General features: G+C 44.9%; 1 protein-coding gene across 1 annotated transcript; it reads right to left on the bottom strand.

The window, feature by feature from the left end:
- Positions 1-391: 391 nt before the first annotated feature.
- Positions 392-20,518, bottom strand: COMMD7 (COMM domain containing 7). Its single transcript, XM_047067619.1, has 9 exons — positions 20,357-20,518; positions 13,128-13,181; positions 12,933-13,035; positions 3,310-3,366; positions 3,187-3,224; positions 2,455-2,545; positions 2,095-2,144; positions 1,667-1,715; positions 392-1,143 (listed from the first exon to the last, which is right to left on the bottom strand). Exons 1-9 carry the CDS (start codon positions 20,438-20,440, stop codon positions 1,067-1,069), a joined length of 603 nt encoding a protein of 200 aa, XP_046923575.1. The 5' UTR covers positions 20,441-20,518; the 3' UTR covers positions 392-1,066.
- Positions 20,519-27,054: the final 6,536 nt, after the last annotated feature.

Raw genomic sequence — 27,054 nt, 5'->3', positions numbered from 1 at the left:
TTACTTCACAATGTACCTTCTGAACCACGGGCACGTATTATCTACTCACGATGCAGAGTACTAACCACTACACGATCACGGCCATGTATCATCTATGCTCAATTAAAAAAAATTCCCGAGAAGGAATGAGGCAGGAGGGGAGAAATCACATACGAGGTGGGGGCCCAGAGTCAGGGGAACACAAGGCATTCATACGCTACGATCTTTGTAATGTTTTTAACCTGAATCTCCCCTGAACTGCTCTTACAGATTCCAACTTTGGACGACAGTTTCACAGAAGATGCAGGGCCTTCCCCAAAACCGGGAAAATAAGCGTTGCAGATTAGAGCAACAGTGTTCTGCGAGGCAGATGACTCTTTCATCCATGCACAGAGACAACTGGATTCACACCTTTTCTTCAGAACCTTTTTTATTCAACATCTAACCAACAGAGAAGGTCAGCCTGAACCAAAACAAGCTAAAATAGCCTCATTACAACACAACAGGGCACAACCCGAAACGAGGACAGAGGTTGGCCTCGGTTCTTTTCTGAGCAGACGAAGCAAGTATTTATACACAGGTGCCCCGTTCAAAACTGATTAGCCATGCACCACCACCACCGCCACCACCACCGAGGCAGGGCGCGCACAGATTGCTGGGGCTCCCCACGTGTGTCAGCCATCGAGTCCGCCTCTTCCTCAGCCATAAATAAGCCCTTGCTTTTTGGAGGGGAGGGTGATCAGCGGGCATCTTGAGTGATGGCACCATCTGTTTACTCTGAAACTTTGATGGGGAAGTGACAACTTATTTCCTCCCCTGAATCTGAGAAGCAATAGCCTGTCTGAATACCTAAAAAGTGTCCTGGGAGATATAGGTGCTGGAGGTTCCCTTCACAAAGGATTCACAGAGTATTCGTGTAGGGCTCTTTAAGTACTTAATCCTGTTGTTTTCCAGAAACCTTTGCACCTGGGCTCCCGAGAAGGAGAAGCAAGCAGGGCTGTTATCAGCACCCCACAGGCCTGTGGGTGAGGCGCCTCTCAGAGCAGCCACCCATGGAAGGGGAGGGGGCAGGGAAAGGGGCCAGACATCAGCTGAAACACTCCATGCTGGCTCTGACCCGCTCCATCTCGTGCAGGAAGCTGTAGAACTGGGGCAAGGTTAATTCTGGGGAGAGAAAATTCAGCTTCAGGTACATGTTTCCAACTCCACAGAATCATCCGAGAAAACGAATTTCCACCCAAAGAGTTTTTTCTGTTTCTTTTTTGACTTAGTACATCTAAGCAGCTCTTGATGGGTAATTGACCATAATAAAGAACTGAGAGCCTTGAGCAGAGAAGGGTTCTCTCGGCTCCATACAGAATTTAAAAGCGGCCTAACTCCACAGCACAAAGAGATGAAAGGACATTAGTCAGGACGCTCAACGCGACTTCTGCAGCAAGGGCTGCTTGCTCTTCAGTCTTGCCGTCCCTTCTCCCTGCGCTTTCCCTTTTTCAAAGAGGCCCTTCAACTGTGGGGTCTCCAACCTGCCGACGGCTTATTATTTATGAGAGGAGAGGCAGCGGAATGGCTCCTCCACAGCTCGGTTATGACTTTGTGCTAGAAGAAATGATTTGTGGTGCTTCACGAGCCCACAGACTGAGGAGAACGCGGGAAGAGTGAAAAGGCTCAAATGGGAATTCAGACTCACCTATGTACAAGTTTTCAGTTTGATTTCCTTTCTTAACCACCAACTTTAACTGATTAAAAAAAGAAGAAATAAAAAGCTGAAATTAAAATGATGACAACTGGGCAAAGAAATTCTTGAAATCCTTCCACTTAAATATCAAAGCATCCAGCTTCGGACTTGAGAGTAGGACGGGAGCGGTCTGGGCGTCTATCACTGAAACTTCTAACAATTTGCATGATTACAGAACAATCGAGCTTTTAAGAACAATGTCAGGATCCTATTAATCCGAGAGTAGGCGTGTCAGTGGCCACATTTTTGGCTGACAATACTGCTCAGAGATACACAGGACCTCCACATCCAAACTGGGTATTAAAAAAAAATCCAATGTCGATTTTATAATTATTAACCAAGTCAAAAATCTACCCATTTTCACAGATCAGGAAACTTACTTGTAAAAAAATACTTCCCACTTTTTCCAGTTCACTGCTCCCGGATGTCACTGTGACACAAAAGAGAAAAGTAATAAGTGATGGGTTGACAACGGACTCTGAACACCCCAATCTTGCAGGCTGTCCAGCAGAAGCCGTGTGGGGACGAGTATGAGGACAGCAAAATGTGCTCTTCAGGAAGTCAACTTACTGAGAGCCATGGATAGAAACAGCTGCCCAATGGCAATACAGAGCAGCCGCTGCTGGCCCCAATCGTCTTTGAGGACTGAGGACCTGTCCTCCCCCTGGAAGCTATCTGAAAGCCTCTGCACCCCCGCCCTACATCCCCCAAATGACCCAGGACTGGCTCTAACTAGTTACCTCCAAATTTCCACTCCATATCTATAAGCTGGTTAATCATCAGAGTCTGTCCTATGGCCCATCGAGCAAGGGTGGGGGCATTCTGCTTCCACTGAAACAAAAGCAAAAAGCCAAAGTCATAACAATGGGGAAAATCCCCCTTCTTCATTCTGCCCCCAACATGGCAATGTATTTATTTACACAGACAAGGCGAAGAATGCAGAACTAAGGGCCTGGCCTATAGGCACAGATCTGGGGGATGTGGGAAGCAAAGAGGGGCAGAAGACGATATAAATGTTTTTCTTCTTTTAATGTTTTATTTACTTTTGAGAGGCAGAGGGGGACAGAGGATCCAAAGCAGGCTCCATGCTGACAGGAGAGAGCCGACACAGGGCTCGAACTCACGAACCACGAGATCATGACCTGAGCTGAAGTCAGAAACTCAACCAACTGAGCCACCCAGGTGCCCCTAAATGTTTTCTTTCATTCCAAGATTTGTTCCAAATTGGAACAAAAACTGTATGATAATTAAAGTCAGACAAATCAGAGGCAAAAAATTAGAGATGCACCAAATAGTGCTGTTTAAATGCTGTATGTATGTTATTTGCATGAAATCAAATGAAAACCAGTAAGCTGGGGAAATGACACATAATGATGAGTGGTTTCTCCTTAGTCGGCATTTCTCATTTGTTTCTATTCATGAAATAAAAGCAAACAATCTTAATTAACCTTGATTAAGAGGAATTATGATACCTTTTCAGAAAAGTAAGTGGCTTTCTCCTCACTAAGACCTATAAGAGAAGAGAAGGAGATTTTAACATCGTAAAGAGCCACTGGGCCTGTCACCCTGAGCAACCTCCCTCGGTGATGACCTACCCAGAGTTATGAAATCAGCCCGGACCTGATCAGCTGTGAGACTCTTCTTCAAGGCACCTGGGAAACAGGGGAGAAAGCAGTTAAAAAGGACAAATCAGTAATCAATTGGCAGTAGGCATCAACGGGCAAAAGGGATACACAAAGACGTGACCGGTTCCAGGAAGATCTCAACCCAGCTGCGGAGAAGATGCAGAAAGGAAACGACTGGAGAATGTGACAGCAGGTTCTATTTATTGTACAACACGGGTGTTCACCCCTCCAGAAAGTACGAAGGAAGCTAGAGACAACAGAAAGGACTTTATGGACTTGGGGCTGGGGGGTCCCTGATCAGCGGCAAGAATAAGGCCTCAGATTCCTGGAGCAACATCGGGGAGCTCGACGTCAGGCTGGGCGTAAGGGCAACAGCCTAGAACTGCGCTGGGCAATACGTAACCATAAAGATGTGTGCTATTTAAAGTTCCTTTCTTTCTTTCTCCCAGCACCCTCTTAGGTTTTAATTAATTAAAACTAAACAAAATTTAAAATTCTGTTCCTCAGTTGCACTAGCTGTTCTGAGTCCTCGACAGCCACATGGGTCCAGTGGCCACGGTACTGGACAGCACAGATCAGAGACCATCTCCATCTACCTAGATAGTTGCGCTGGCCAGCGCTGCCATAGAGAACCTGCTTTCAGGACGTAAACCAAGACGGACTAAACAGTTGGCCTCTATGATTCACAAGTTACTTCCAGAGGGGCCGGGCAAAGCTCCTCACAAGCCCTGCGATCACTCCCCTGTGGGGGCTGCTTTGTTCTGCTTGCGAGCTCCAATTCCTGAAAACAAAGTGTCGCCAGCAACCTGGGCTTCTCAGTGTTTAACCTCAGACTACAGGCTAGAGTCACAATTTGGAAACCACTTTAAAATTTTCCACTTCTTAGTCTTCCAGAAGATGACTAATTAAAGAATAAGAAGATATCCACCACCATCCAGGGAAGGCCCTGAAGTAATACCCTAAACCCAACTCCCCACCCCCATCTCACTCCAGAAAAACAATCCTAAAGCCTGTCCGCTGCAAAATAAACCATGTAAACAAAGGGAGGAAATCTTTTATCGTCAAAATCAGACTGAGCAAGGAAGCCATAGGGAAATAAAAAAGGCAAGACACCAGGAAACCCTGGCCATAAAGGCCCTAGAAAAAGGCCACTTCCTAGCCAATTCAATTAATTCATAACTACCACATGTACAGCCCCTTAGTGTATACCTAGCTCAAATCCAATATTTTGCTTGATGATCCCAAAGTACTCTTAAGTGAGGGATTGCTATCGAAGCCTTTAATTTACCAGGAAAACTAAAGATCAGAAAGATTAAGCTTTGGGGGAGAAAATCTGGCAAAGGCACATAGTCAACAACTGCACTGCCAAGAAGTCACCCAACAGATACACTCCCGAAAGTACACTGAAATACACGCGTGGCAGCGGCTGGCCACCTCTAGAACCCCTAAGCTCTTCTCTCCCTTGCTCACTCAGCTTTTTCTACAACATGCCAGGCAGGTTCCTACCTCCTGGCATTTGCCTTTGGAGTTCCCTCTGCTGGGGACACTCCTCCTCAAATCTGCACACAGTCATTCCAGCTTCTCCCTGAACATCCCCCCTCCATTTCAGGCGGAGCCGCTCTTCACTGGCACCCTCCTACTGCTACGCTTTTCTGCATTGCATTTATAAACTACCCAGTTTCATGTTACATATTTATTGTCAATTTTTCCACTAGAATGTCTGTTTGATGAGACTAAAGATTTGGTCCGTTGTGCCCACTGTTGTGTCCCACGTCGTACTTTAAAAATATATTTGCAGGGCGCCTGGGTGGCTGCTCAGTGGGTTAAGCATCTGACTCATGGTTTCCGCTCGGGTCATGATTTTCCAGTTCATGACATGGGGCCCCGCATCGGGCTCTGTGCTGACAGCTCAGAGCCTGCTTGGGATTCTCTCCCTCTCTCTCTGCTCCTTCCCTGCATGTACTCTCTCTCTCTCTCTCTCTCTCTCTCTCTCAAAATAAACAAACATTCAAAAAATTTTAAATAAAAAAGAGAAATCTTAAAAAATATATACATGTGTGCGTATATATATATACACACACACACACCTATATATATTTGCATCATGCTAGGCCTCAAGCCCTTAATCAATCCTCCTTTCTTTTTATTAAGATATAATTGACCTATAACGTTGTGTAAGTTAAAGGTGTACAATCTGTTGATTTGATACATTCATATATGGCAATATGACTGCCACTGTAGCATTAGCTAATACCTCTATCACATCACATAATTATCATTTCCCTTCTGTGGTTAGAAACTCTAAGATCTAGCCTCTGAGCAATTTTGAAGTTTATAATACAGAATTGTTGACTATAGCTCTTAACTTCTTTTTCAGCTTTCTCCTTTGGTGATACCTTTGCCCTAAGCACAAGACAGGCCTGAAGCCTTGACTCTATGTCAGACAGAAAGAAACTGTAAATCCAGAGCTGGAGTCCCCAGGACATGCCACTTGGGGAAATCTGAGAATGTCCATCTTTAAACACATCTAACCAGGGGTGCCTGGGTGGCTCAGTCGGTTAAGTGTCCGACTTCGCCTCAAGGTCATGATCTCACAGTTCATGAGTTTAAGCCCCATGTTGGGCTCTGTGTCCAGAGCTTGGAGGCTGCTTCGGATTCTGTGTCTCCCTCTCTCTCTTCCCTTCCCCCATTCACACTCTTTCTCGCTTTCAAAAATAAACATTAAAAAACCACACATATAACCATCAGAGATGGTTTATAAAATCCTTGAGCACCAATTGTCACTGGAACAGTTGCCTTGGTAAACCCTTATTGCCATCAAACAGTATGGGGGACAACACAGTGTGTCCAGGGGGACAGTTTCAGTTTTACCAGGAAACAGTTGGGAAATTAGCGAATTGTTCTACTAGCCCAAAAATCTACATAGGCTTATTCTGTGTAATAAAGGAAACTCAAGGAAAAGAACTAAGCCTTGGTTAAAACTCCAGGAGAAGGAAGCAGATGGGAAATGAGGGTTAGCCACATTTAGTGAGCCATCACTGACCCTGAAGGCTGACCAGCTGAATCCACTTCCCTGAAGTTCACGGAAGGACAGAAGTCATAGTCACTGTGCATGCATTTACTGAGCACCTACTAGTGCCAGCACGATGCTAGATGCTGGCAAACATCAATGTCTGCGGTCGTGAGGCTTACAGTCTATCAGGAAGAGAAAGACCACAATAATGTCACAAGTAAGAAAGCCATATAGAATATGACTAAAAAGTGCCATAGAAAGAAGTAATAGAGGGAAGTGAGGTTGGGAGTCCTGGGGAACTTAGTTCTACAGCTGTTTAATACCATTTGTGACTATTGTTCATTGTTGATTACTCTATTTTTGCCCAGCCAGAAAGAACTCCTTTGGGAGAAATGAAGGGGAGTTATCAGCTTTTCGTAAAAAAACCAGTTACTGAGTGTCCACAAGGGCCACATATCTTGCTACGTATTAAAATAAAACCAGGCTTTGGGGTGCCTGGGTGGCCCAGTCAGTTGCGCATCTGACTTTGGCTCAGGTCACCATCTCACAGTTCGTGGGTTCGAGCCCTGCACTGGGCTCTGTGCTGACAGCTCAGAGCCTAGAGGCTGCTTCAGATTCTGTATCTCCCTCTCTCTGTCCCTCCCCCATTCACACTGTGTGTCTCTCTCAAAAATAAGTAAACATTAAAAAATTTTTTCTTAATAGGGGCACCTGGGTGGCTCAGTCGGTTAAATGTCTGACTTCAGCCCAGGTCATGATCTCGTGGTCTATGAGTTCGAGCCCCGCATCAGGCTCTGTGTCGACAGCTCATAGCCTGGAGCCTGCTTCAAGTTCTGTGTCTCCCTCTCTCTCTGCTCCTTCCCCATTCATGCTCTGTCTCTCTCTGTCTCTCAAAAATTTTAAAATAAAAGTAAAAAACAAAAAAAGTAAAAAAAAATTTTTTTTAATAAAAAAATAAAACCAGGGGCGCCTGGGTGGCGCAGTCGGTTAAGCGTCCGACTTCAGCCAGGTCACGATCTCGCGGTCCGTGAGTTCGAGCCCCGCGTCGGGCTCTGGGCTGATGGCTCAGAGCCTGGAGCCTGTTTCCGATTCTGTGTCCCCCTCTCTCTCTGCCCCTCGCCCGTTCATGCTCTGTCTCTCTCTGTCCCAAAAATAAATAAACGTTGAAAAAAAAAATTTTTTTTTAAAAAATAAAAAAATAAAACCAGACTTCAGTAGTAGCCCTACAGCCAAATAATCTGTAATCTGGGAGCTCCCTGTGTCTGGGAGACAACTCATAATGATAACAACAATCATAATATTAGCAACAGTGCGGCCACCGCTTACTGAAGGATTTTACAGTTATTATCTTTATTCATATAATGATATATGAGCTACTATTAGGAGCTCTGTTTTCTGAAGAAAACAGATTTTCAGAGAGGTTCAGTAACTCGGCTCAAGATCTCAAAGCTGTTAAGTAGCCGTGGTGACAAGTAAGCATACGAGGGGACATCCAGCAACCAAATGCAATGCGGGGCCTTCCCTGGATCCTGATGAAAGCAGCCAACTATAGACAAATAAAATGTGTGAGACAATGGGGACACTAGAACACTGACTGCATATTTTAATTTTAGATAATGGCACTGTGGTTTGATAAGGGGGAAAAAATTTATTTTTTAGAGATGGTAATCAGGTATTCAGAAATGAAATGATATGACCTGAGACTTGCTTTAAAATAATCCAGTTTGGAGAGCAGTGGGAAGTGGATGGGTTGTACATGAAACAGTCTGGCTATGGGCTGATAACTATTGAAGTCAGGTGTTTCTTAAAAAATTTTTTAAATGTTCATTTATTTTTAATTTTTTTTTTCAAATTTTATTTATTTTTGGGACAGAGAGAGACAGAGCATGAACGGGGGAGGGGCAGAGAGAGAGGGAGACACAGAATCGGAAACAGGCTCCAGGCTCTGAGCCATCAGCCCAGAGCCCGACGCGGGGCTCGAACCCACGGACCGCGAGATCGTGACCTGGCTGAAGTCGGACGCTTAACCGACTGCACCACCCAGGCGCCCCATAAATGTTCATTTATTTTTGAGAGAGAGAGAGACAGACAGAGTGTGAGCGGGCAAGGGGCAGAGAGAGGAAGACACAGAATCCAAAGCAGGCTCCAGGCTCTGAGCTGTCAGCACGGAGCCCGACGCTCCATGGGCTCCAACTCACAAACTGCAAAGTCATGACCTGAGCTGAAGTCAGACACCTAACCGACTGAGCCACCCAGGTGTCCCTGAAGTCAGGTGTTTTTTTAAGAATTACACACTAGTTAGTAAAAGAAAAACATTAAAACACACACACACACAAACCACTGGGCTTTACACCAACCAAGGGAGGTAGTAGCCCCAGCTTTTCTACTGTAAGATCCTAAGCAAGTCACTTCTTCTCTCTAGGGCTCTGTCTCTATCTACAAGACAAAGATTAGACCAGATCAGCCTTTACAAAAAGGTTTTACTTGACCCTCCCCCTACAAGGAGGAGGAGGAGGAGGAGGAGGAGGAGGAGGAGGAGGAGGAGGAGGGTTTCATGGTTAACTGTTTCTCAGATACCGGATAAGCAGGTTTCTTTATTGCAGAACTTTTCAGAGCCCAAGATATGTTAATGTGTGTGTCTCTTCAAGGTTCCAAGGCTGGGGGAGTGGGAGGGGACCGTATTTCCTGCTTCTAGCTGACCACATAAGCCTTTTCTGGATGAAAACACCAAGTTGGGGACAACTGATCTGGAGGGTTGAGGCTCCTCCAGCTCTAACAAGGAGGTCTTACTGCAAGGCAGGCCCGGGATGAGGAAGGAGGTGAGGACCTCGAGGCCCTTGTATTTCAGATGAGATTGGGAAAGGCCTTGAACGCCACTCTGAGGGCTACAGATGCCATCATGTGAAGCAAACAGTTGTGAGGTGCAGCGTGACCCCCCGCTGTGCTGCAGCCCGTACTCCAGGCCAGGCTGGAACCTGGGATGGAAGAGCCCTGTTGGAGACGCCACTGCCACAAGAAGGCACGAAGGACTAAGAACTTATTCCGGGCTGAGGAAAAGGACAAGTGACTTACAAGTTACACTCTCAGCTGCTCAGTCCTCGTAGTCTGAGGAGTCATAGGACTGAAATCAACTACAATACATAAAGCGAAGCTTAGCAAGCACCGAATTAAGTGCTTTGCATATATTAACTCATTCGTTCCTAATGCCACCACCATAAACTGCTCTTATTGCTCCATTTTTCAGATGTGAAACTGAGGTTGATTTGCCCAAGGCTGAATAGCTACATAGGTGATGTGATCAACCCTCAAATCCACGTGAGACTGCAAAGCCCATCTCTTGATTGGTATGCTGAGTTCCTTGGGGTTCTCTGCACCTATATAAAATGATCTGCTGTAAACAATGACAACCAATCTTGCCTGAAAAACGTACGCCCGACATCCCCTGGGAGGCGACAGGATCCCCCAAGTTCAGTTCAACTCACGCAGCATATACTGAGCATCACTTCGTGTCATCACTTTACTTGTAACCTTGGCTCAGGAAAGAAGTACGAGATCTTCCTCTGACTTCAAAGAACAAGCTCTCTGTCGAAGCCACAAAACAGACACATGTAAAACAGCATGAACAATAGAAAACTGTAAGTGATTGTGGCCCAAAATGGTCACTGTAGATAAATACCATCTCTCGGGAGCTGAGAGGAAGGGAGGTCACTGCAGACTGAAGTGGTTTAGGAAGGCTTTCTGATGGGAGTTCCCGGGCTGGGGAGGGGGAAGGCAGTCTGACAGGGCTGAGGGGCATGGGGAGCAGAGCTAAGGAAGACAGCAAAGGAGGGAGGCAGGGACGCCAGAAGACAGAGGTCTCCTGAAAAATCAGTGTCCACAACAGCTGTTGGGTGGACAGGTCCTCACCTGCAGACAAACCCACTCCCACAGATGTAGGCTAGAGAATGAGAAAGAAGATCTGCATGCCGGGCAGCTATCCTAACGCTCACACTCGGAGGGCACAATGTCCTAAGGATGTTCACCACGGCACTGTTTCTAAGAGTGAAGGGCTAGAACTAAAATGTCCGGCCACAGGAGACAGATGGTTAAAAGATACATCCAGTCCACAGCACATACAGCCCTGAGAAGAATGAGGTTCACATGGACAGGTCCCCATGACGTAACAGGTATGACAAAATACAAGCTGCACGAGCACTTTTATGGTTTACCACCATTTACGGCAAACAGAACATGAATGCACACGCGTGTGAAAATATAAAAGGATACACAGCAAAATTAAATTGCGATGGTGTCTGCAGACAAGAGCAGCATGAGAGTCAAAGGGGATCTTTCCCTTCTGACTCTCCAACAGCTCTGCACTGTTGTAGGTGTGCAATGAAAAATGTATGCCCGCGTTACAAAAGACCGCACATTCTCCTACAGCCTTTGGTTCACGTGCCTTTAACCCGCCACGAGAGCAAAAAATGCGAGAATCACACACACAGAGGATGGGAAAATGTCACAGTTGGAAACATTGGGAGGTTCTGATTCGAGCCCCCAGAACATCAGGAACCTATGACAGGCAAAGGAAAGGACCTGTACAGTGACATGGGAGGGCGCCCAACTTTCAGCACAGCACCGGGCTGAGAGCCTGGGGAACATCAGCCCGTTACCAATTTGTAAAACGTGCAAACCGGGGATGCTGTTTCACCCACTTTCAGCTGGGTCAGCATCAACTCATTCGTGGAGACTGGGCTCAAATGTCGCCCCTCTCTTTACATAAAATTAACTTTTAATTAAGTTGCCAAATTCTAGCAACTTTTTAGGCAAAACATAGCCAACAATAAACAAGACAACCTGTTGACCCTCCACCCAGATAATATAGTCACAGTTAATATTCTTTTTTGTTTTTGTTACAAAAGTAGGACTGTGGTAGTTTTATAAGCTATTATTTTTATTAAACAGTTTTATAAACTGTTATTTTTATTAAACTATTATACTGCGAAAGATTTTCCATATCATTACATTTCCTTGATAGCGTCTTTTTAAATAATTACAGAATTTCAAAAATTAGAGCAACCTTTTACTGAGGTACTATGTTAAGCATATGTTTTATATTATCTCAGTCTTCAAAACAAGCCCCCTCCACACACCAAGAAAAAGCTCAGACTGGGGGGAAAACGTGAGAGAGGGGCTGCTGCTTGGGGTTGGGAGACAGGGTACTTGGACAAAGTCACACTACTCATCGAGTGACAGACTCACGTCTACCTAACTCAGAACATGAATTTTTGACCCCCATGATGTTCCCCTGTAGAAACAGCACGTTATACTAATCTCCAACTATTGGGCTATTGGTTTCTAATTGTTCTAGACCATTAAAACAGTGCTGTAATGGATATCTCTACAGCTAAACCTTTGTGATTGCCTCCCTCCTGGCTAGAAACTTTTCCTGATTGCTCTAGGCAAACTCTACCTCTGAAACCATCTGTCATGGAAGACCTTTTCTATTTTGAATCCATTGTGGCCTGATATTTTTGGAAAAAAAAACAAAAAAAAACGGAAATTAATTTCCAGAAATCTGAAATGAAAAACCACATACAAAATATAAGCCCCGGGGCGCCTGGGTGGCTCAGTCGGTTAAGCGTCCGACTTCAGCTCAGGTCACGATCTCGCGGTCCATGGGTTCGAGCCCCGCGTCGGGCTCTGGGTTGATGGCTCGGAGCCTGGAGCCTATTTCCGATTCTGTGTCTCCCTCTCTCCCTGCCCCTCCCCCGTTCATGCTGTGTCTCTCTCTGTCTCAAAAATAAATAAACGTTAAAAAAAAATTAAAAACAAAATATAAGCCCCAAATGGTTAAAATGGTAAATTTTACGTTATGCATATTTTACCACATTAAAAAAAAAAAAAATACAAGCCCGTGGGGTGTCTGCCTGACTGGCTCAATCAGTAGAACATGTGACTTTTGATCTCCGGGTTGTGAGTTCAAGTCCCACATTGGATGTTTAATGTTTATTTGTTTTTGAGAGAGAGAGAGAGAGAGAGAGAGAAAGAGACAGAGCATGAGCGGGGAAGGGAGAGAGTGAGGAAGACACAGAATCGGAAGCAGGCTCCAGGCTCTAGCTGTCAGCACAGAGCCCGACGTGGGACTTGAACTCACAAACCCTGAGATCATGACCTGAGCTTAAGTTGGACACTTAACCAACTGAGCCACCCAGGCGCCCCCCCAAAAATAAAATCTTTAAAAATATATATAGATAAGCCCCATTTTAAAAATCAGTAAATTCAAAATATTTTGCCAGATTGCTCTAATTTCACAAAAGGAAGCTAACTGCCTACTCTCGATTTCTATACACTGTGCAGGGGACCAGACAGCAGTTTGGGGATGGAAGCTGGGATACAGACTGCACTTTTAGCTGTACCTCTAGTTCACTCTACTGCGGTGATCTGTGTACCTGGCTTCCCTCCTAGACTGAGTCCCGCCCACGTCTGGTTCTCCATTGAATGCACTGGCTCAGCGCCCAAAGCACGCTTGCCAACTCCGTGGTCTGAAACACTGTTCAAAGAACGTCTCTGGCCTCAGCTGCTAAGAGAGGCTACTCACCATTTGGAACCAGAAGGAGGCTTTTCACAATGCTTCTGAGAGGGCCAAGGCTGATCTGATTGGTGGTGGCAAACTCAGAGAGCTGAGCCAGAAACCTTTCCACCTGCAGAGAGGAACAAGCCAGGCCTTCACTTTCTAAGCACCTCAGGGCTGTAGACCCACACTCAGCACTCTCCTTATCACAAGGTACTTTACCTCTTTTGGCTCAGTTAGGAAGTGGAAAAGCACTTCTGTCAAGGCTGAGAACTGCTGTGAAGAGAATAACACAGAACATCAGCAAAATTCTACTCCTGGGTCAGTGTTCCCACATCTCATCCACATATAGACCCTTTGGAGAGAACACACAGGTGCTGACACCTGTCTGATCATCTTATAGTTCAAATATTCACAATACCCACTACCCAGTGTCAACATATCAGTATCACCATATTGTCTGAAAAACTTGTATATCTTAGTGGAACACCTGGGAGATACGTATTGAGAGACTGTGAGTGTATGCACACACATGCACATGCACATCTCAAGGGTCCAAATACACACACACACACACACACACACACACAGCCTGAAAGGAAAATCATTGGAAGATTAATAGCAGTTGTTTTGTTTATATTTCCACATACTTATTATTCAAACATAAGCCAATCCAAATATATAATCTCTTATTCTGCCCCACACAAATGTTAACATACTTCATAAACTTTTTCTCTGTTTTTTTTTTTTTTTGAGAGAACACAAGTGGGGGAGGGGCAGAGAGAGGGGGACAGATCTGAAGCGGGCTCTTCACAGACAACAGTGAACCTTACGTGGGGCTTGAACTCACAAACCATGAGATCATGACCTGAGTCGAAGTCGGGTGCTCAACTGACTGAGCCACCCAAGTGTCCCTCTACCTTGTTTTTTAAAGCAGTTATTTCTGTGGAGTGAGATTTTGGGTGATTTTTATTTTCTTCTGTTTTCTCTATCCATATTTTCTGGATTTCTTCCCCCACAATAAACATTATTATGTATATAACAAAACAGTAAAATTTACACTTCCTTACAGACTCTTCTTCTTCTTCTTCTTTTTTTTTTTTTTTTTAAAGATTTTATTTTAGGGGAGCCTGGATGGCTCAGTTAAGTGTCTGACTCTCGACTTTGTCTCAGGTCATGATGTCACTGTTCATGAGTTCAAGCCCTGCATTGAGCTCTGTGCTGAGTGTGGACCCTGCTTGGGATTCTCTCTCTCCTCTCTCTCTGCCCCTCTCCCACTTGCACTCCCTCTCTGTCTCTCGAAATAAGTAAACTTAAAAAAAAATTAAATAAATACAAATGGGATGTAAGTGAACCCACACACTGCATCTTGCCTTTTTACATTCAATTATATCTTAGAGATTGATCTTGTCAGTAGATATAATTCTACCCAGTTTTTCCCCCCAAGAGTTTATTTTTAAGTAATCTCTACACCCAACAGGGGGCTTGAACTCACAACCCAGAGATCAAGAGACACACGCTCCACCGACTGAGCCAGTCAGGTGCCCCTCTACCCAGTTCTTTTAACAAGTACATGGTATTCAACTGCATAGACAGTATAATTTAGCTCCCTAGGGATGAACATTAGTGTGTGTGTGTGTGTGTGTGTGTATCCGTGTGTGTGCACATGTGCTTTGTTGATGTTACTGCAATGCTGCAATGAATATCCTCCCACATATTTTTTTGACATACATGTCTACAAAATACTTTTTAAAAATTTCTTAGGTCAAATAATATGTGCATTTTAAATTCTGTGTAAAATGGTGCCAAGTTGCCTTGCAAAGAAGTTGCATGGATTTACATTTCCACCAGCCAATGGCACATAAGTATCTACCTTCTCAAAACTTCATAGATATTCCCTGGAAACATTTTAACCAATGCTGACCCAGGGGTTGTCTTTCTGTGGTATTTATGATAATAGCTTTGCCTAACTGCTGATTCTATATAGTAAAAACAAGAAAAGTCAGGGACAAGCTTCAGACAGTGTCCTCAAACTGTGAGTTTTCCTTTATTTAATTTTTTTTTTTTCAGCTGTGAATCTGTGGACCATCAGATCTTTGGCTGACCCTTTGCCACCCTGAGCCTTTTAAGAAAGAGAGCAGCTGTGAAGCCCTCCAGCAGCTTTTCTATTTCCAGGCCTCAGCCTAGCATTCAGGCTCAACTCCCTGTGAGGCCTCATTCCCCCATGTCTCCTCTCAAGGGGAGCCTCAACTTAATCTGGTCTGCAGGACATGCTGTCCCCCATCCCTATCTCCACTTTTCCAAACCCTCCTTTATCCTTCAATGCTCTGCCAAGACACAATGACCCTCCCAACAAGAAAGTGACCTACCCAGATTCTTAACTTCTAAGGCTCCCCTTGGAACCTTGCCTGAGGGCACTTACGATTTTAAATCTTGATAAGAAAAGACTTGTCTTAGCAGAGAAGGTTCCTTGTATACGTTTGTATGGTCACAGAGCCTTAGTTAATGAAAGTGCATAGTTAAGTATTTGTTGAATAAATCTCCCTAAATACTTTCCTCATTCTTTGCCTTTTTGTATCTGCATAGCTGTCTCCCTCTGGAATGCTCACCTGCCCATCACCATCGAGAAATCAAAATCTTAACTGTTCTCACTAGCGAATACATGGAAAGATGCTCCAGATCATTCCAGATGAGAATTGCAAATAAGCAAAATAAGGAAATGCCACTGCTTTACTTATCAAATCTTCAAAAATAAAGGTCTGATGACACCAGTGCTGATGCAAGTAAGTGCCAGGAAACAGATGTGCTCCCACTGCTGATGGGAGGACAAACTGGGGCAAACTTTCCAGACAGCAATTTGATAGTCATATCTAATTTTTATTTTTTAATTTATTTTTTAAAAACGTTTATTTTTGAGAGACAGTGCGAGTGGGGAGAAAGGCAGAGAGAGAGGGAGACAGAGGATCTGAAGTGGGCTCCACACTGATGGCAGTGAGCCCCATGTGGGGCTCGAACCATGAGATCATTACCTGAGCTGAAGTGGGACGCTTAACCAACTGAGCCACCTGGGCGCCCTGATAGTCATATCTAATGTTTAAATGCTCATATCTCTTGACCTAGTAATTGATTGCAGGAAGAACACCCTTCAGACATGTTCCCAAAGGTAAACCCAGCCACATTTACACAAAGCAGTTCCTCGGCAGCACTGTTCAGAAAAACAAAAGACTGAAAGCAACTGAAGTGTCTATTAACAGAGGGCTAGTTAAACAAATTATGGTAGATGCATTTCAAAGAATATCATGCAAAAGAGAAAGGCTAGTCTAATCTCTTGTGTAAAAAAGAAAATGTTTTAAAGGCTACCCATATATATACAGGCAGAGGCAGACTTTTTTTTTTCTCCAAAGATACACAAGAAACTATTAAAATGTCAATTTCTGCAGAGAAGAGAAACAGGTATTTTAACTTTATACCCTGAATACTGCTTAAATTTTCTAACTGCATGTGTTGCTTTCATTTATAGCTAGATGAGAGGATTACAGACCGTTTCTTTTTTTCCTAATGTTCATTTATTTAATTTGAGAGAGTGCACACATGCCCACGTGAGGGGGACAGCGGGGAGGTGGGAGTAGGGGGGATGGGGGAAGGGAGGGAGAGAGAGAATCCCAAGCAGGCTCCCCACGCAAGAGTCCATTTGACATTCCACTCGATCCCAAGACTGCAAGATTACGACCTGAGCTGATATCAAGAGTCGGACACTCAACCAACTGAGCCACCTAGGCGCCTCATTCTTCTTTATATTTTTCTGATTTTCCTCTCAAATAACCATTTTAAAAATTATTTTTATTTTATTTTTAAAATATTTTTTAATGTTTATTTATTTTTGAGAGAGAGAGAGAGAGAGAGAGAGCGCGAGCGAGCAGCAGAGGGACAGAGAGAGAGGGAGACACAGAATCCCAAGCAGGTTCCAGGCTCTGAGCTGTCAGCACAGCTTGAGGAGCTCGAACTCAAAGACCGTGAGATCACGACCTGAGTGAAAAGTTGGACGCTTCACCGACGGAGCCACCCAGGTGCCCCCCAAATTATGATTTTTAAAATCATATTCTCAAGGCTCCACATTACCTAGGACTGGTCCAAGCCATTACAGGATGTATCTAGGTGAACTCAGCACTGTACTTTGTCTCCATTTTCTGACCTGCCCTAGCAGATCAAAATTTCCCCAGCATAAGAGGCTGTGTCCATTAACCCTTTGCACACCTCACTGTGTTTTGTGGCTATTTGGGCACAGTAGGGCATTCAGATAAATACCCACAGAGTGAGCAACAAATGGTGATGCCCACATTAATACAATGATTCTTTTTCTCCTTGATATCCAGGCCTCAGACTTCAAAATAAATTCGGCTAATAGAGTGGGTACTCGGGGAAATCTGATCACCCAACAAAAGGCAGGGAAAGGACTCTGCTAAGTTGCTCATCAGGAAGAAGCTTTCTGTGTTAAAAGCCAAGGTAAAGGGGCACCTGGCTGGCTCAGCCAGAAGAGCACGCACTTCTTGATCTCTCGGGGTTGTGAGTCTGAGCCCCACACTGGGTGTAGATATTACTAAAATTAATAAATAAACTTAAGAGAAAAGGGTTAAAGGTCCAGAGTGTAGTTTAAGGTTAGAATGAGTAAAAAGCAAGCTCTGATTTTAAAGGACGTGGTTTATATTTTTCCATGAATACCAAATTGGAGGAGGTAACCTTAGGCGTCATAGCATCCTGTCGCTTCAAAAAAGTTTTTTAGCAGCAGAATCTTTTTTATTCTCCACATGGAAGTCTTCCAGAAAATCCTGCCACACATACAAGTAAAAGCTAAGCAACCTGGGTAGGGAGGTCATCTGGAAAGCTCTGTTCTGTATATTTAATCCCCCGGAATCTAAAATCAAGCATCAGGTCCTGAATTCCGGGTTCTACCACCCCCAGTGCCTGACCTTAAACAGGTCAATTTCTGGGGTGTCTGGGCGGCTCAGTCGGTTAAGTGTCAGACTCCAGCTCGGGTCATGATCTCACGTTTCAGGCGTTCAAGCCCTGTGTTGGGTTCTGTGCTGACAGCTTGGAGCCTGGAGCCTGCTTCAGATTCTGTGTCTCCCTTTCTCTATCCCTCCCCTGCTTCTCTCTCAAAAGTAAATAAATAAACATAAAAAAAACAAACAAACAGGTCAATTTCTTTCCCTGAACCATTTTTCTTATCTGTAAAATGGGAATTATAACAGCACCTACCTTTTATTTTTTTAAAAACTTTTTTTAACATTTATTTATTTTTGAGACAGAGAGAGACAGAGCATGAACAGGGGAGGAGCAGAGAGAGAGGGAGACACAGAATCTGAAACAGGCTCCAGGCTCTGAGCTGTCAGCACAGAGCCCGACGCGGGGCTCGAACTCACGGACCGTGAGATCATGACCTGAGCCGAAGTCGGACACCCAACTGACCAAGCCACCCAGGCGCTCCAGCACCTACCTTTTAGAGTTGCTACACATAAAGCACTGAAAACAGTGCCTGCCACATGGTACGTGCTCCATAAATGACAGCTATTTTTGTTCAACCACTCTGTGATCTAGTTTCCTTAATCTGTAAAATGGGGATGATAATAAAACCTACTGCCTAGAAAGACTCAATGACATAATATACATAAAAGCACTTAGAAGTGCTGTATGATAAACAGTGGCCACTAGCCACATGTAGCTATTAAACACTTGAAAAAGGCTAGTCTAGGGACATCTGGGTGGCTCAGTTGGTTGAGCATCTTGATTTCAGCTCAGGTCATGATCCCAGGGTGGCAGGATTCAGTCTTTTGTTGGGCTCACGCTGAGCATGGAGCCTGCTTGAGATTCATTCTTTCTCTCTCTCCCCCTCTCCCCAGCTTGGGCTCTCTCTCTAAAATAAAGAAAAAAAAACTCAAAACCCTATTAAAAAGAAAAAGGCTAGTCTAATTTGAGATATGCTGTAAATGTGAAATGCATACCAGAATCAGAAAAATTAGTACTAAAAAGTAAAATATCCCCCATTGATTTTTTTTTAATTTTTTTTTTCAACGTTTATTTATTTTTGGGACAGAGAGAGATAGAGCATGAACGGGGGAGGGGCAGAGAGAGAGAGGGAGACACAGAATCGGAAACAGGCTCCAGGCTCTGAGCCATCAGCCCAGAGCCCGACGCGGGGCTCGAACTCCCGGACCGCGAGATCGTGAGCTGGCTGAAGTCGGACCCTTAACCGACTGCGCCACCCAGGCGCCCCTTATATTTTTTATGTGGATTAGATGTTGAAATGATAGTATTTTAATATACTGGATTAAAGAAAACACTAAATTAGCTTTGTTTATTTATTTCTTTACTTATTTATTAAAGATTTTATTGTCAAGTAATCTCTACTCCCAATGTGGGACTTGAACACACAATCCTGAGATCAAGAGTCACAGCCAGGCACCTTCTTTTTAATTTTTACATGTGACTGCTAGAAAATGTAAAATTAGACATGTGGCTCGCAATTTATTTCTGTTGGACAAAGGGGCTTCAGAATATGTCTGGCATTGTAATTACTTTAGGAGAAAACAGTAGGTTGTAGGGGATGCTGAGATGAAGGACAGGGAACCCCATCTCCTGGGAAGTTAAGACTTGGTGGGGGGAAACAGATGTACCTTTACAATGGTGGTGAGAAGTGTCATTTTAACCTATTTATTTTCGCTGCCTTGGTGCTTTGAAAAGGGCATCCAGGCCAGCAAAAGGACAGGAAGTCGGCTGGCTGGCATTTGCTGCCCAAACAAGCAAAAATCAGCCTCCCCACTTCCACTATCAAGGTGGGGGGCGGGGAGGGGTCCTCCACTGTGTAGATTATATGGCTTCTTTCTTTGAGGACTGCCAGGTATTCCTCTTAATTGGGAGGTAGGACAGTCCCACCCTGGCCTGGCCATTACCCAAACCCACATGCGACCCCGGATTACCTGCCCCTACGCCAGGCTCCCCCACCCCCACCCCCGGGCTCCCAGGGGATGCAAAGACCCTCAGTCTCCCCAGTTGGCCTCCCTACTGAACGTCTCAAATTCCACAACTCCCCAAACTCCCTAGGCCTCCCGACACCCCAGTCTGTTCCCTCGGTTCCCCACAATGCTTTCAGCCTCATCGAGGCTCCCCTCAATTCCTCTTCCGAGATCCCTCCCCGTTCTCACGCCTCCCGGAAGTCCCACGTCTGAGTCCCCACGCCCCCGGGACCCCTCAGCTGGCCCTGAGGCCTCCTTAGAGCCCTCGGCCCCCCGAACTGTCCTCAGACCCCAATTTCCCTCTCAGCCCGCCCCTGAATGTCCCTAAGGCCACACCGCGCCCCGGACTCTCCCCGCCCCCAGGCGGCCCTCGGCCCACACCCCTCCCCTCCCTCGGCCCTCGGGACCGTCGCGGGCCCGCGCCCCGGCCGCCCGGCCCACCTGCGCGCCCAGCTGGTTCAGCTGCTGCATGTCGCCGCCCACGGCCTCGGGCACCGGGTCCTGCGTGCAGTGCAGGCGGCCCATGGCGTCGGCCCGGCCTCGCAGCGCCCGCCGCCTCCCGGCTTCCTCCCTCGCAGCCGTCCGCCTCGCCGAGCTTCCGCAGCCGCACTTTCGCCACGGGCCCTCCGGCCGCCGCCGCGCTCCTCCCCCGGCCGGCCTCGGGGCGGGGCACTCGCGGAGCCGCGGACACGCGCGGGCCCCGGGGCGGGGCAGGGCGCCCTGGCTGAGCAGCAGGGGCGTGCGGCCGCTGCGACCCTTGGAGAGGCCTGAGGAGCCCAGCCGCGAAACGCGGGATTCCATGCCGGATCTCCCGCTAGGTGACCCCAGAACACCTCAATACCCTTGGCCTCCCTGAGCCTCAGTTTCCCTATCTGTAACGTGATCCCAGCGACGGCTGCTTAACTGAGCTAATCCTCCTAAAACGTTCAGAACATAGCCTGGCACAAAGGAGGCCCTCAATCAATGGTTAGTGGCTATCATTATGATAGTTATTATGCATTCAGCAGATATTAATTGCACGCTGACCATGCCAGGCCCCGCGGATAGAGAAGTGAACAGTGCAGGCCCAGTGTCCCCAGGAGAGCTTACATCAGAGCAGAGCAGTAAGGTCTCAAAGTTGGGCTTGCATCAGCATCTTCTGGAGGTCTTGTTGTAAAGCAGATTGCTGGGCCCCACCCCCAAAGCATCTCATCTGGAAGGGTCTAGTGTGGAGCCTGAGAACTTGGATTTCCAGCAAGTACATAGGGACCACGCTTTGAGAACCTCTGGAGTGGAGGACACTGCCCCAAAGAAGTACTAATACTGTGATAATACCAGGAAGGGTGGTGGTGGTCAGGTCCATGAAGTGAGATTATTACGACAGTGGTAATCACTGCAGCCCCTGAAACACTTTAACCCCCAGTCTGTCTCTTCCCAAGGACCTCCCACAGCCCCAAGTAACTTTTACCCTGATCTCCATTGGAAAGAGAAGAAAACTGAGAGATGCTCCCTGGAACCTAGGACAGGACTCCCAAGTCCAAGAGCCTCTTCACCTACCCCTGCACTCAACTTTGAGGGTAGGGAGGTGGTGCCTAGAAACATGGAATGGGAGACCGTGGAAAGGATTGGCTGGCTTTCCCTACCAGGCTTTCTTCTCTACCTTTTACTAAATACCCTCTGGAAGGGTATGAACAAAATGCCTTCTACCTAGAGGCCAAGCACCTCCCCTTTAGTCATTATTTCACTCATGTACTCATTCATTAGATAATATCCGGTGTCCACTGTGGAGTAGATGCCGTGACAGGTGCTGGGATACCACACTGCAACCAGATGCGGTGCCTGACTTGGAACAAGTCAGAGTTTACTCAGGATAGCAGACACACACATGGGAAACTCACATGTGCATGAAATTGTTAACTGATGCCAAGAAGCACAAAGTGCTTTGAAAATATATGCAGAGCACTTACTTGTCCAACTCCAAGTTACCTGGAAGAGAGTAAACCTTCAAGTTACGGACAGATAGGAACTGAACTCAAGCCCCCTGACTCACCCTCCAGGAATTTTTATATTAAAATATTTTTAACCTTTTAAGAAATATCCCTGAGTACATATAATGCCCTAGCATTATTCGTATGCCCCAGATATTTATTCATATCTTTAAGTGTTAAATCAACTTTGTTGAGGTATAATTTACATACAATGAAATGTGCTTTTAAGTATGTTTCTTTAAATTATTTATTAAAAAAAGTTTAATGTTTATTTTTTAAAAATTAATGTTTTTATTTATTTTTGAGACAGAGACAGAGCATGAGCAGGGGAGGGGCAGAGAGGGAGACACAGAATCTGAAGCAGGCTCCAGGCTCTGAGCTGTCAGCATGGAGCCCGACTCACAAACCGTGGTATCATGACCTGGGCCAAAGTCAGATGCTTAACTGACTGAGCCAGCCACCCAGGCACCCCTAAATTATTTTTAACTTAAAAAAATTCTTAAGGAAACCATTGGATTTCTTTCATTTCTGCTCCCACAGTGACTGGTGCTGAAGCACTCAATAAATATTTATGGAATTGAATTAACCCATGTGACCGAAAATAGACAAGAGGGGGGGACACCTGAGTGCCTCCATCAGTTAAGCATCCAACTCTTGATTTCAGCTTACCTCATGATCTCACAGTGTCTGGGTTTAAGCCCTGCCTCGGGCTCTGAGCTGACAGTGCGAGCCTGCTTGGGACTCTCTCTCTCTCTCCTTGTCTCCCTACCCCTTTCACATGCGTGCTCTCTCTCTCTCCTTCAAAATAAATAAAGAAAAGAAAAGAAAATAGAGGGAAAGAAATCCACTCAAAGCTGCTGTCCAACACTGTAGTAACACAATGACTGTCTTACTTTCCAGTTTTCTCCCACATCACAGGTCCTTGGGGTTTCTGTGATTTGTTTTGTTTTTAAATATTCAGCGCTTCCCACTTCCCCAACCTATTTACTCTCTGATAGTCAAAGTGTGATCCTTGAATGACATGGACACCAACTGGGAATTTGTTAGAAATGCAGACTCTTAGCACCCGTCCCCCACCCCCAGACCTGCTGCAGATTCAGGATCTGCATTTTAACAAGATCTCCAGGTGATTCCTGGGCACATTCAAGTTTGAAGTATAAATAATAACAGCCATTTTTAGATGCTTACCATGTGCTAGGCTTTACCTGAAACACCCGAGTGGACAACACGTAACATCGTCTACGTATAGTCGCTCATATTGTTTCTATTTTAAAGTTTATCACGTTGCATTATTGCTGTCATTTGCACATCTGTCTCCCTCACTTACTAATAATGTTGTCTTGGGCAAAATACTAAGCTTTTTGTGCCTCCATGTCTTTTTTCATTTGTAAGAATGGAGACAAAAATAGAACCTACTTGAAAGAATGAAATGAGACAAAGTTCATGAAACAGCACAGCAACTGGCCCATGGTAGGTGCACAACAAATGCTTGTTATTATTATTCCAATTTTTTAATCTTACAGAAATATGGCAATAAGCATTTTTCCCCACCTCTGATGATTTATTTATGAGAAATTCCTATGAGGGTCAAGGAATGTTATGTTCAGACTTTCTGGGTTCTAAACAGCGAGAAAATGGCCAAATTTTCTAGGTAGGGAGAGACCATGACTGATCTCAGAAATTAGCATTTCACCCTAAACAGGGATGCGGGGGTAGTTTCGTCTCCCTGATGATGCTCTTAAGAGCATCTCGCTCTTCTTCCAACCCAGCTTCCCTCAGCCTTGAGGAAAATTCCAAATCCTCTAAAAAAAACCCTCAAAATCTCAGACAATGCCATTCTTGGCTTCAACTATAAATGCTATTAGATGCTGCCTACTATTCTTCTGAGCGAGAATATAATGCTCATAACTAATCCCCAAGGATGCCTATTTAGGGCTTTACAATTTTTCAATTTTATTAAGTACTTGGCAGTTAATGAAAATAATAGGTAAAATGGCCTTTCCAATGTTACCCTTCACAGTCCATTCTTGGTTGCAGGAGTGGTGATTATTGTTAATGCCATAACTTTGTCGCAGGAAATGCAGACCTGGGGCCAGGCCTCCTTTCTAGAAAACCCCCGCCCCCAGCAGCTCCCATTTCAGCCTTAATGAGAGACCTTGCTCCCTTCATTCACTTTAAAATGTCCCTGTGGAGGGCAAAGGAGGCGCCCTCCCCCCACCCCTGCAAGTGAAAGGAGCTCATTAAGAAGTCCTTTCTCAGGCACGAGGATTCCCGCTGGGAATTCCACCACAGGGCCAGGTTCTTCCTGGGAGAAGGGTTGACCCTTCCTGCTCTGAAATGCCAAAAAGCATTTTTAAAAAATTAAATTTTTAATTCTGTGACAATTGTAGATTTATGTACAGTTGTAAGAAACAATAGATCCATCATACCTTCACCCAGCTTCCCTCCACGTACAGATCCTATCTTCTAAAGCAAAATACTAACACTGGTAGGAGATGGAGAACATTTCCATCACCATTAGGATCTGGCATGTCACCCAAGGGCCTTATAACAGAAGGGATAGACTCCAGGTCCTCCTCCTACCAAAAACTGGGGAAGAAAAATACTACGGACATTTTCGTGTTTCCATTTATTATTATACTCATCAGACCTCCAATACTAGCTCCTTTATTATAAAAGCACATAACGGAATGCAAAATTATAGTTGGCCTAGACTCTTCAAAACACCTATGTCATGAAAGTCATCAAAAAAGGAATGTTGGGGAATTGTTCCAGATTAAAAGAAAAAAAAAAAAAAAAAGACAAGACAAGACAACTAAATCCAATGTGTGGTCTTGGATGGAGGTAAGCAATTGCCATAAAATATGTTATTGGCACAACAACGTGAATATACTTAACATTACTGAACTGTATGCTTAGAAATGGTTCAGATGGTAAATTTTATGTTATGCAGGTTTTATTTTTTTTTTTAACCACAAATTTAAAAAAGGACATTATTCGGACGATTGATGAAATTTGAAGATGATTTTAAAGTAGATAATCCTATCGTATCAATGTTCAACTTCCTTTGTACTTTGGTTATGTAGGAGAATGTTTTTGTCCTTCAGAATTACATGCTGAAAGTAAGGTACAGAGGGATGAAATGGTTCAAGAAAAAACCCGGAGAGGCAGTTAAAAGCACAAATATGGCAAAGATGAACAGTTGTTGACTCTGGGTAGGGTGTATGGGTAGTCTTTGTATTCTTGAAACTCTTTCATCAATTTGAACTTATTTACAGAATACATTTTTAAAGGAGTGAAAAGAAGTTAAATGATCTTTGTTCCCATCCTGTCACAAGGGAAATAAATTTCTACTTGAACTAATATATCTATCTGAGTACTCACTCCGGGCGAGGTGCTGGGCGTTTACCTGCATTTTCTTCCTTAATCCTCTCAGTAACCCCACCAGGAGGTCTTAACTCTTATCCTTGTTTTTTGGGGGCAGGGGGTTGGGGCCTAGGGAGGAAAGGTGCTATCCAAGGTCCCACGCTGGTTAGGGGCAGGACTGAGATCTGAACTTCCCAAAACTGCTTTTAGGATCATTCTAGAATGGCTGAGTCTTCTTTCTCTGAGTTATTATTTTTGGTTCACACCATGGACTCCTACATACACTACTACACTCTTCAGCATCTTGCCTTTTCATATACAGAGGTATCCATGCAAACAGATACCTTATGAATGGCATTCCTGGATCTTACAATGGAATTGCTGGGTTGGCCCCTTTCATTCGGGTAGGAGTTGCGAAATTGCCAAAGATTTGAAGTCAACCCTGTGGATATATTTGTCCATTCATGCAACATGTCTTTACCGAGAATCATGCTGGGTGCTGGGACAGAGCAGTGAACCAGACAAAACTCCCCTGTTGGGAGGCTGTTACTGGCTGAAGAAATGAGCCACTTAAAGTAGGAGGGTTAAAAAAAACAACAACCCCAAAACCAAAAAAAAAAAAAACAAAAAACAAAAAAAAACACGTAAATCAGGACCAGGTAGGGTGCAAACTCACCAACATGTGGAGCAGTAGAGAGATTATCGACTAGGCTTCAAATTGGCTCTGAGCTTGCTGAAAGCTGTGGGGAGAGGGGTCATTTCCTTTTTAGCTTTCTATCCTTATACTTGCACATTAATGTAAACATTCCACTATTGTTGGACTTCTAGGACAGTTCCAATTCTGATTTTTGAATAGGATGTAGAGAAGAAGTTGCTCACCTGTTCGAAAACCTCCCTCAATCTCAAGATTTTTCTTTGACGTAAGTTTTAGAAGTGGAACTCCTAGGATAAAGGTGAAGCCTTTTTAAGACCCTTGGCCTAAGCTCCAATAGACTTTTAAACGGTCCCGCTAGAAATGTGCTTTTTATTTAATATATATATATACATATACATATGTGTACATATATATACGTGTATATATATGTGTGTGTATTTTTTTTCTTTCTTTTTTGAAATTTGCTTTTTAAAGGACCCTTGGGAAGTTCCTAGTTTTGAGGGTGGGGGTGATAATGCCTCCACCTTAGGAGAATCTCACTCCTTATTTCAAATTCATGGTTGGAATCTCTTTGCCTGAGAAAATGAGGCCTCGGATCTCTATTGTCTGTTTTGTTTTTCTCCTCAGGACAATTATAAAATGAATGCCTGGCCTCGCCTGAGGTAGGACTGCAATGCAAATGGCCGCAGGGTGCCGAGAACACTGCCTGGGTGTAACCTTGGAGGAGTTACCAGGGGAACTTTCGCTTCTAGACCATCTTTCTCATCTGAAAGATGGAAAAGTCCCCTCAGTCATTCTGGCAGCAGGTATTTACGGAATACTTTCTGTGTCCCAGGCCCTGGGCTAGGTGCTGGGGACACAGTGGTGACCAAGACAGATTACTGCCCCGCCCCCCTTCCCCCTTCCCCCCAGCAGCTCACAATCTGATGGGAGAGACCCACTGCATTTAGAAAGTCGCTCAAAGACATTGCAAAGTGGTAAATTCTAGGAAGGAGGGGAGGTTGTGAGCAGGTTCAATGGGGGTGAAGTGTCCGTGGGGGTAAGCCATCTGTGGGTAGACCTGAAAGACGAATGGAGGTTAAGGCGACTAAGTCCTCCACCTCTGACTGGCCGTGGGCATAAACCTAACAACCAAGGGGGAAACCCTAGGG

The sequence above is a fragment of the Lynx rufus genome, unplaced genomic scaffold (assembly GCF_022079265.1).
Source record: "Lynx rufus isolate CCGP_SWC_20201006 ecotype Redwood Valley unplaced genomic scaffold, mLynRuf1.p SCAF_8, whole genome shotgun sequence".
NCBI lineage: Eukaryota > Metazoa > Chordata > Mammalia > Carnivora > Felidae > Lynx > Lynx rufus.
Note: the sequence above shows the minus strand (reverse complement) of the source record. Positions and strands in the feature narration are given on the sequence as shown.

What these genes read in the sequence shown, in the direction of transcription:
- COMMD7 (XM_047067619.1), bottom strand. Translation starts at nt 20,440, where the DNA reads ATGGGCCGCCTGCACTGCACGCAGGACCCGGTGCCCGAGGCCGTGGGC. An exon ending in CCTCCTTCTGGTTCCAAATG is followed by an intron (nt 3,367 to 12,932) that starts GTGAGTAGCCTC and finishes CCTGTTTCCCAG; the next exon opens with GTGCCTTGAAGAAGAGTCTC. An exon ending in AACTGAAAACTTGTACATAG is followed by an intron (nt 1,144 to 1,666) that starts GTGAGTCTGAAT and finishes TTCTCTCCCCAG; the next exon opens with AATTAACCTTGCCCCAGTTC.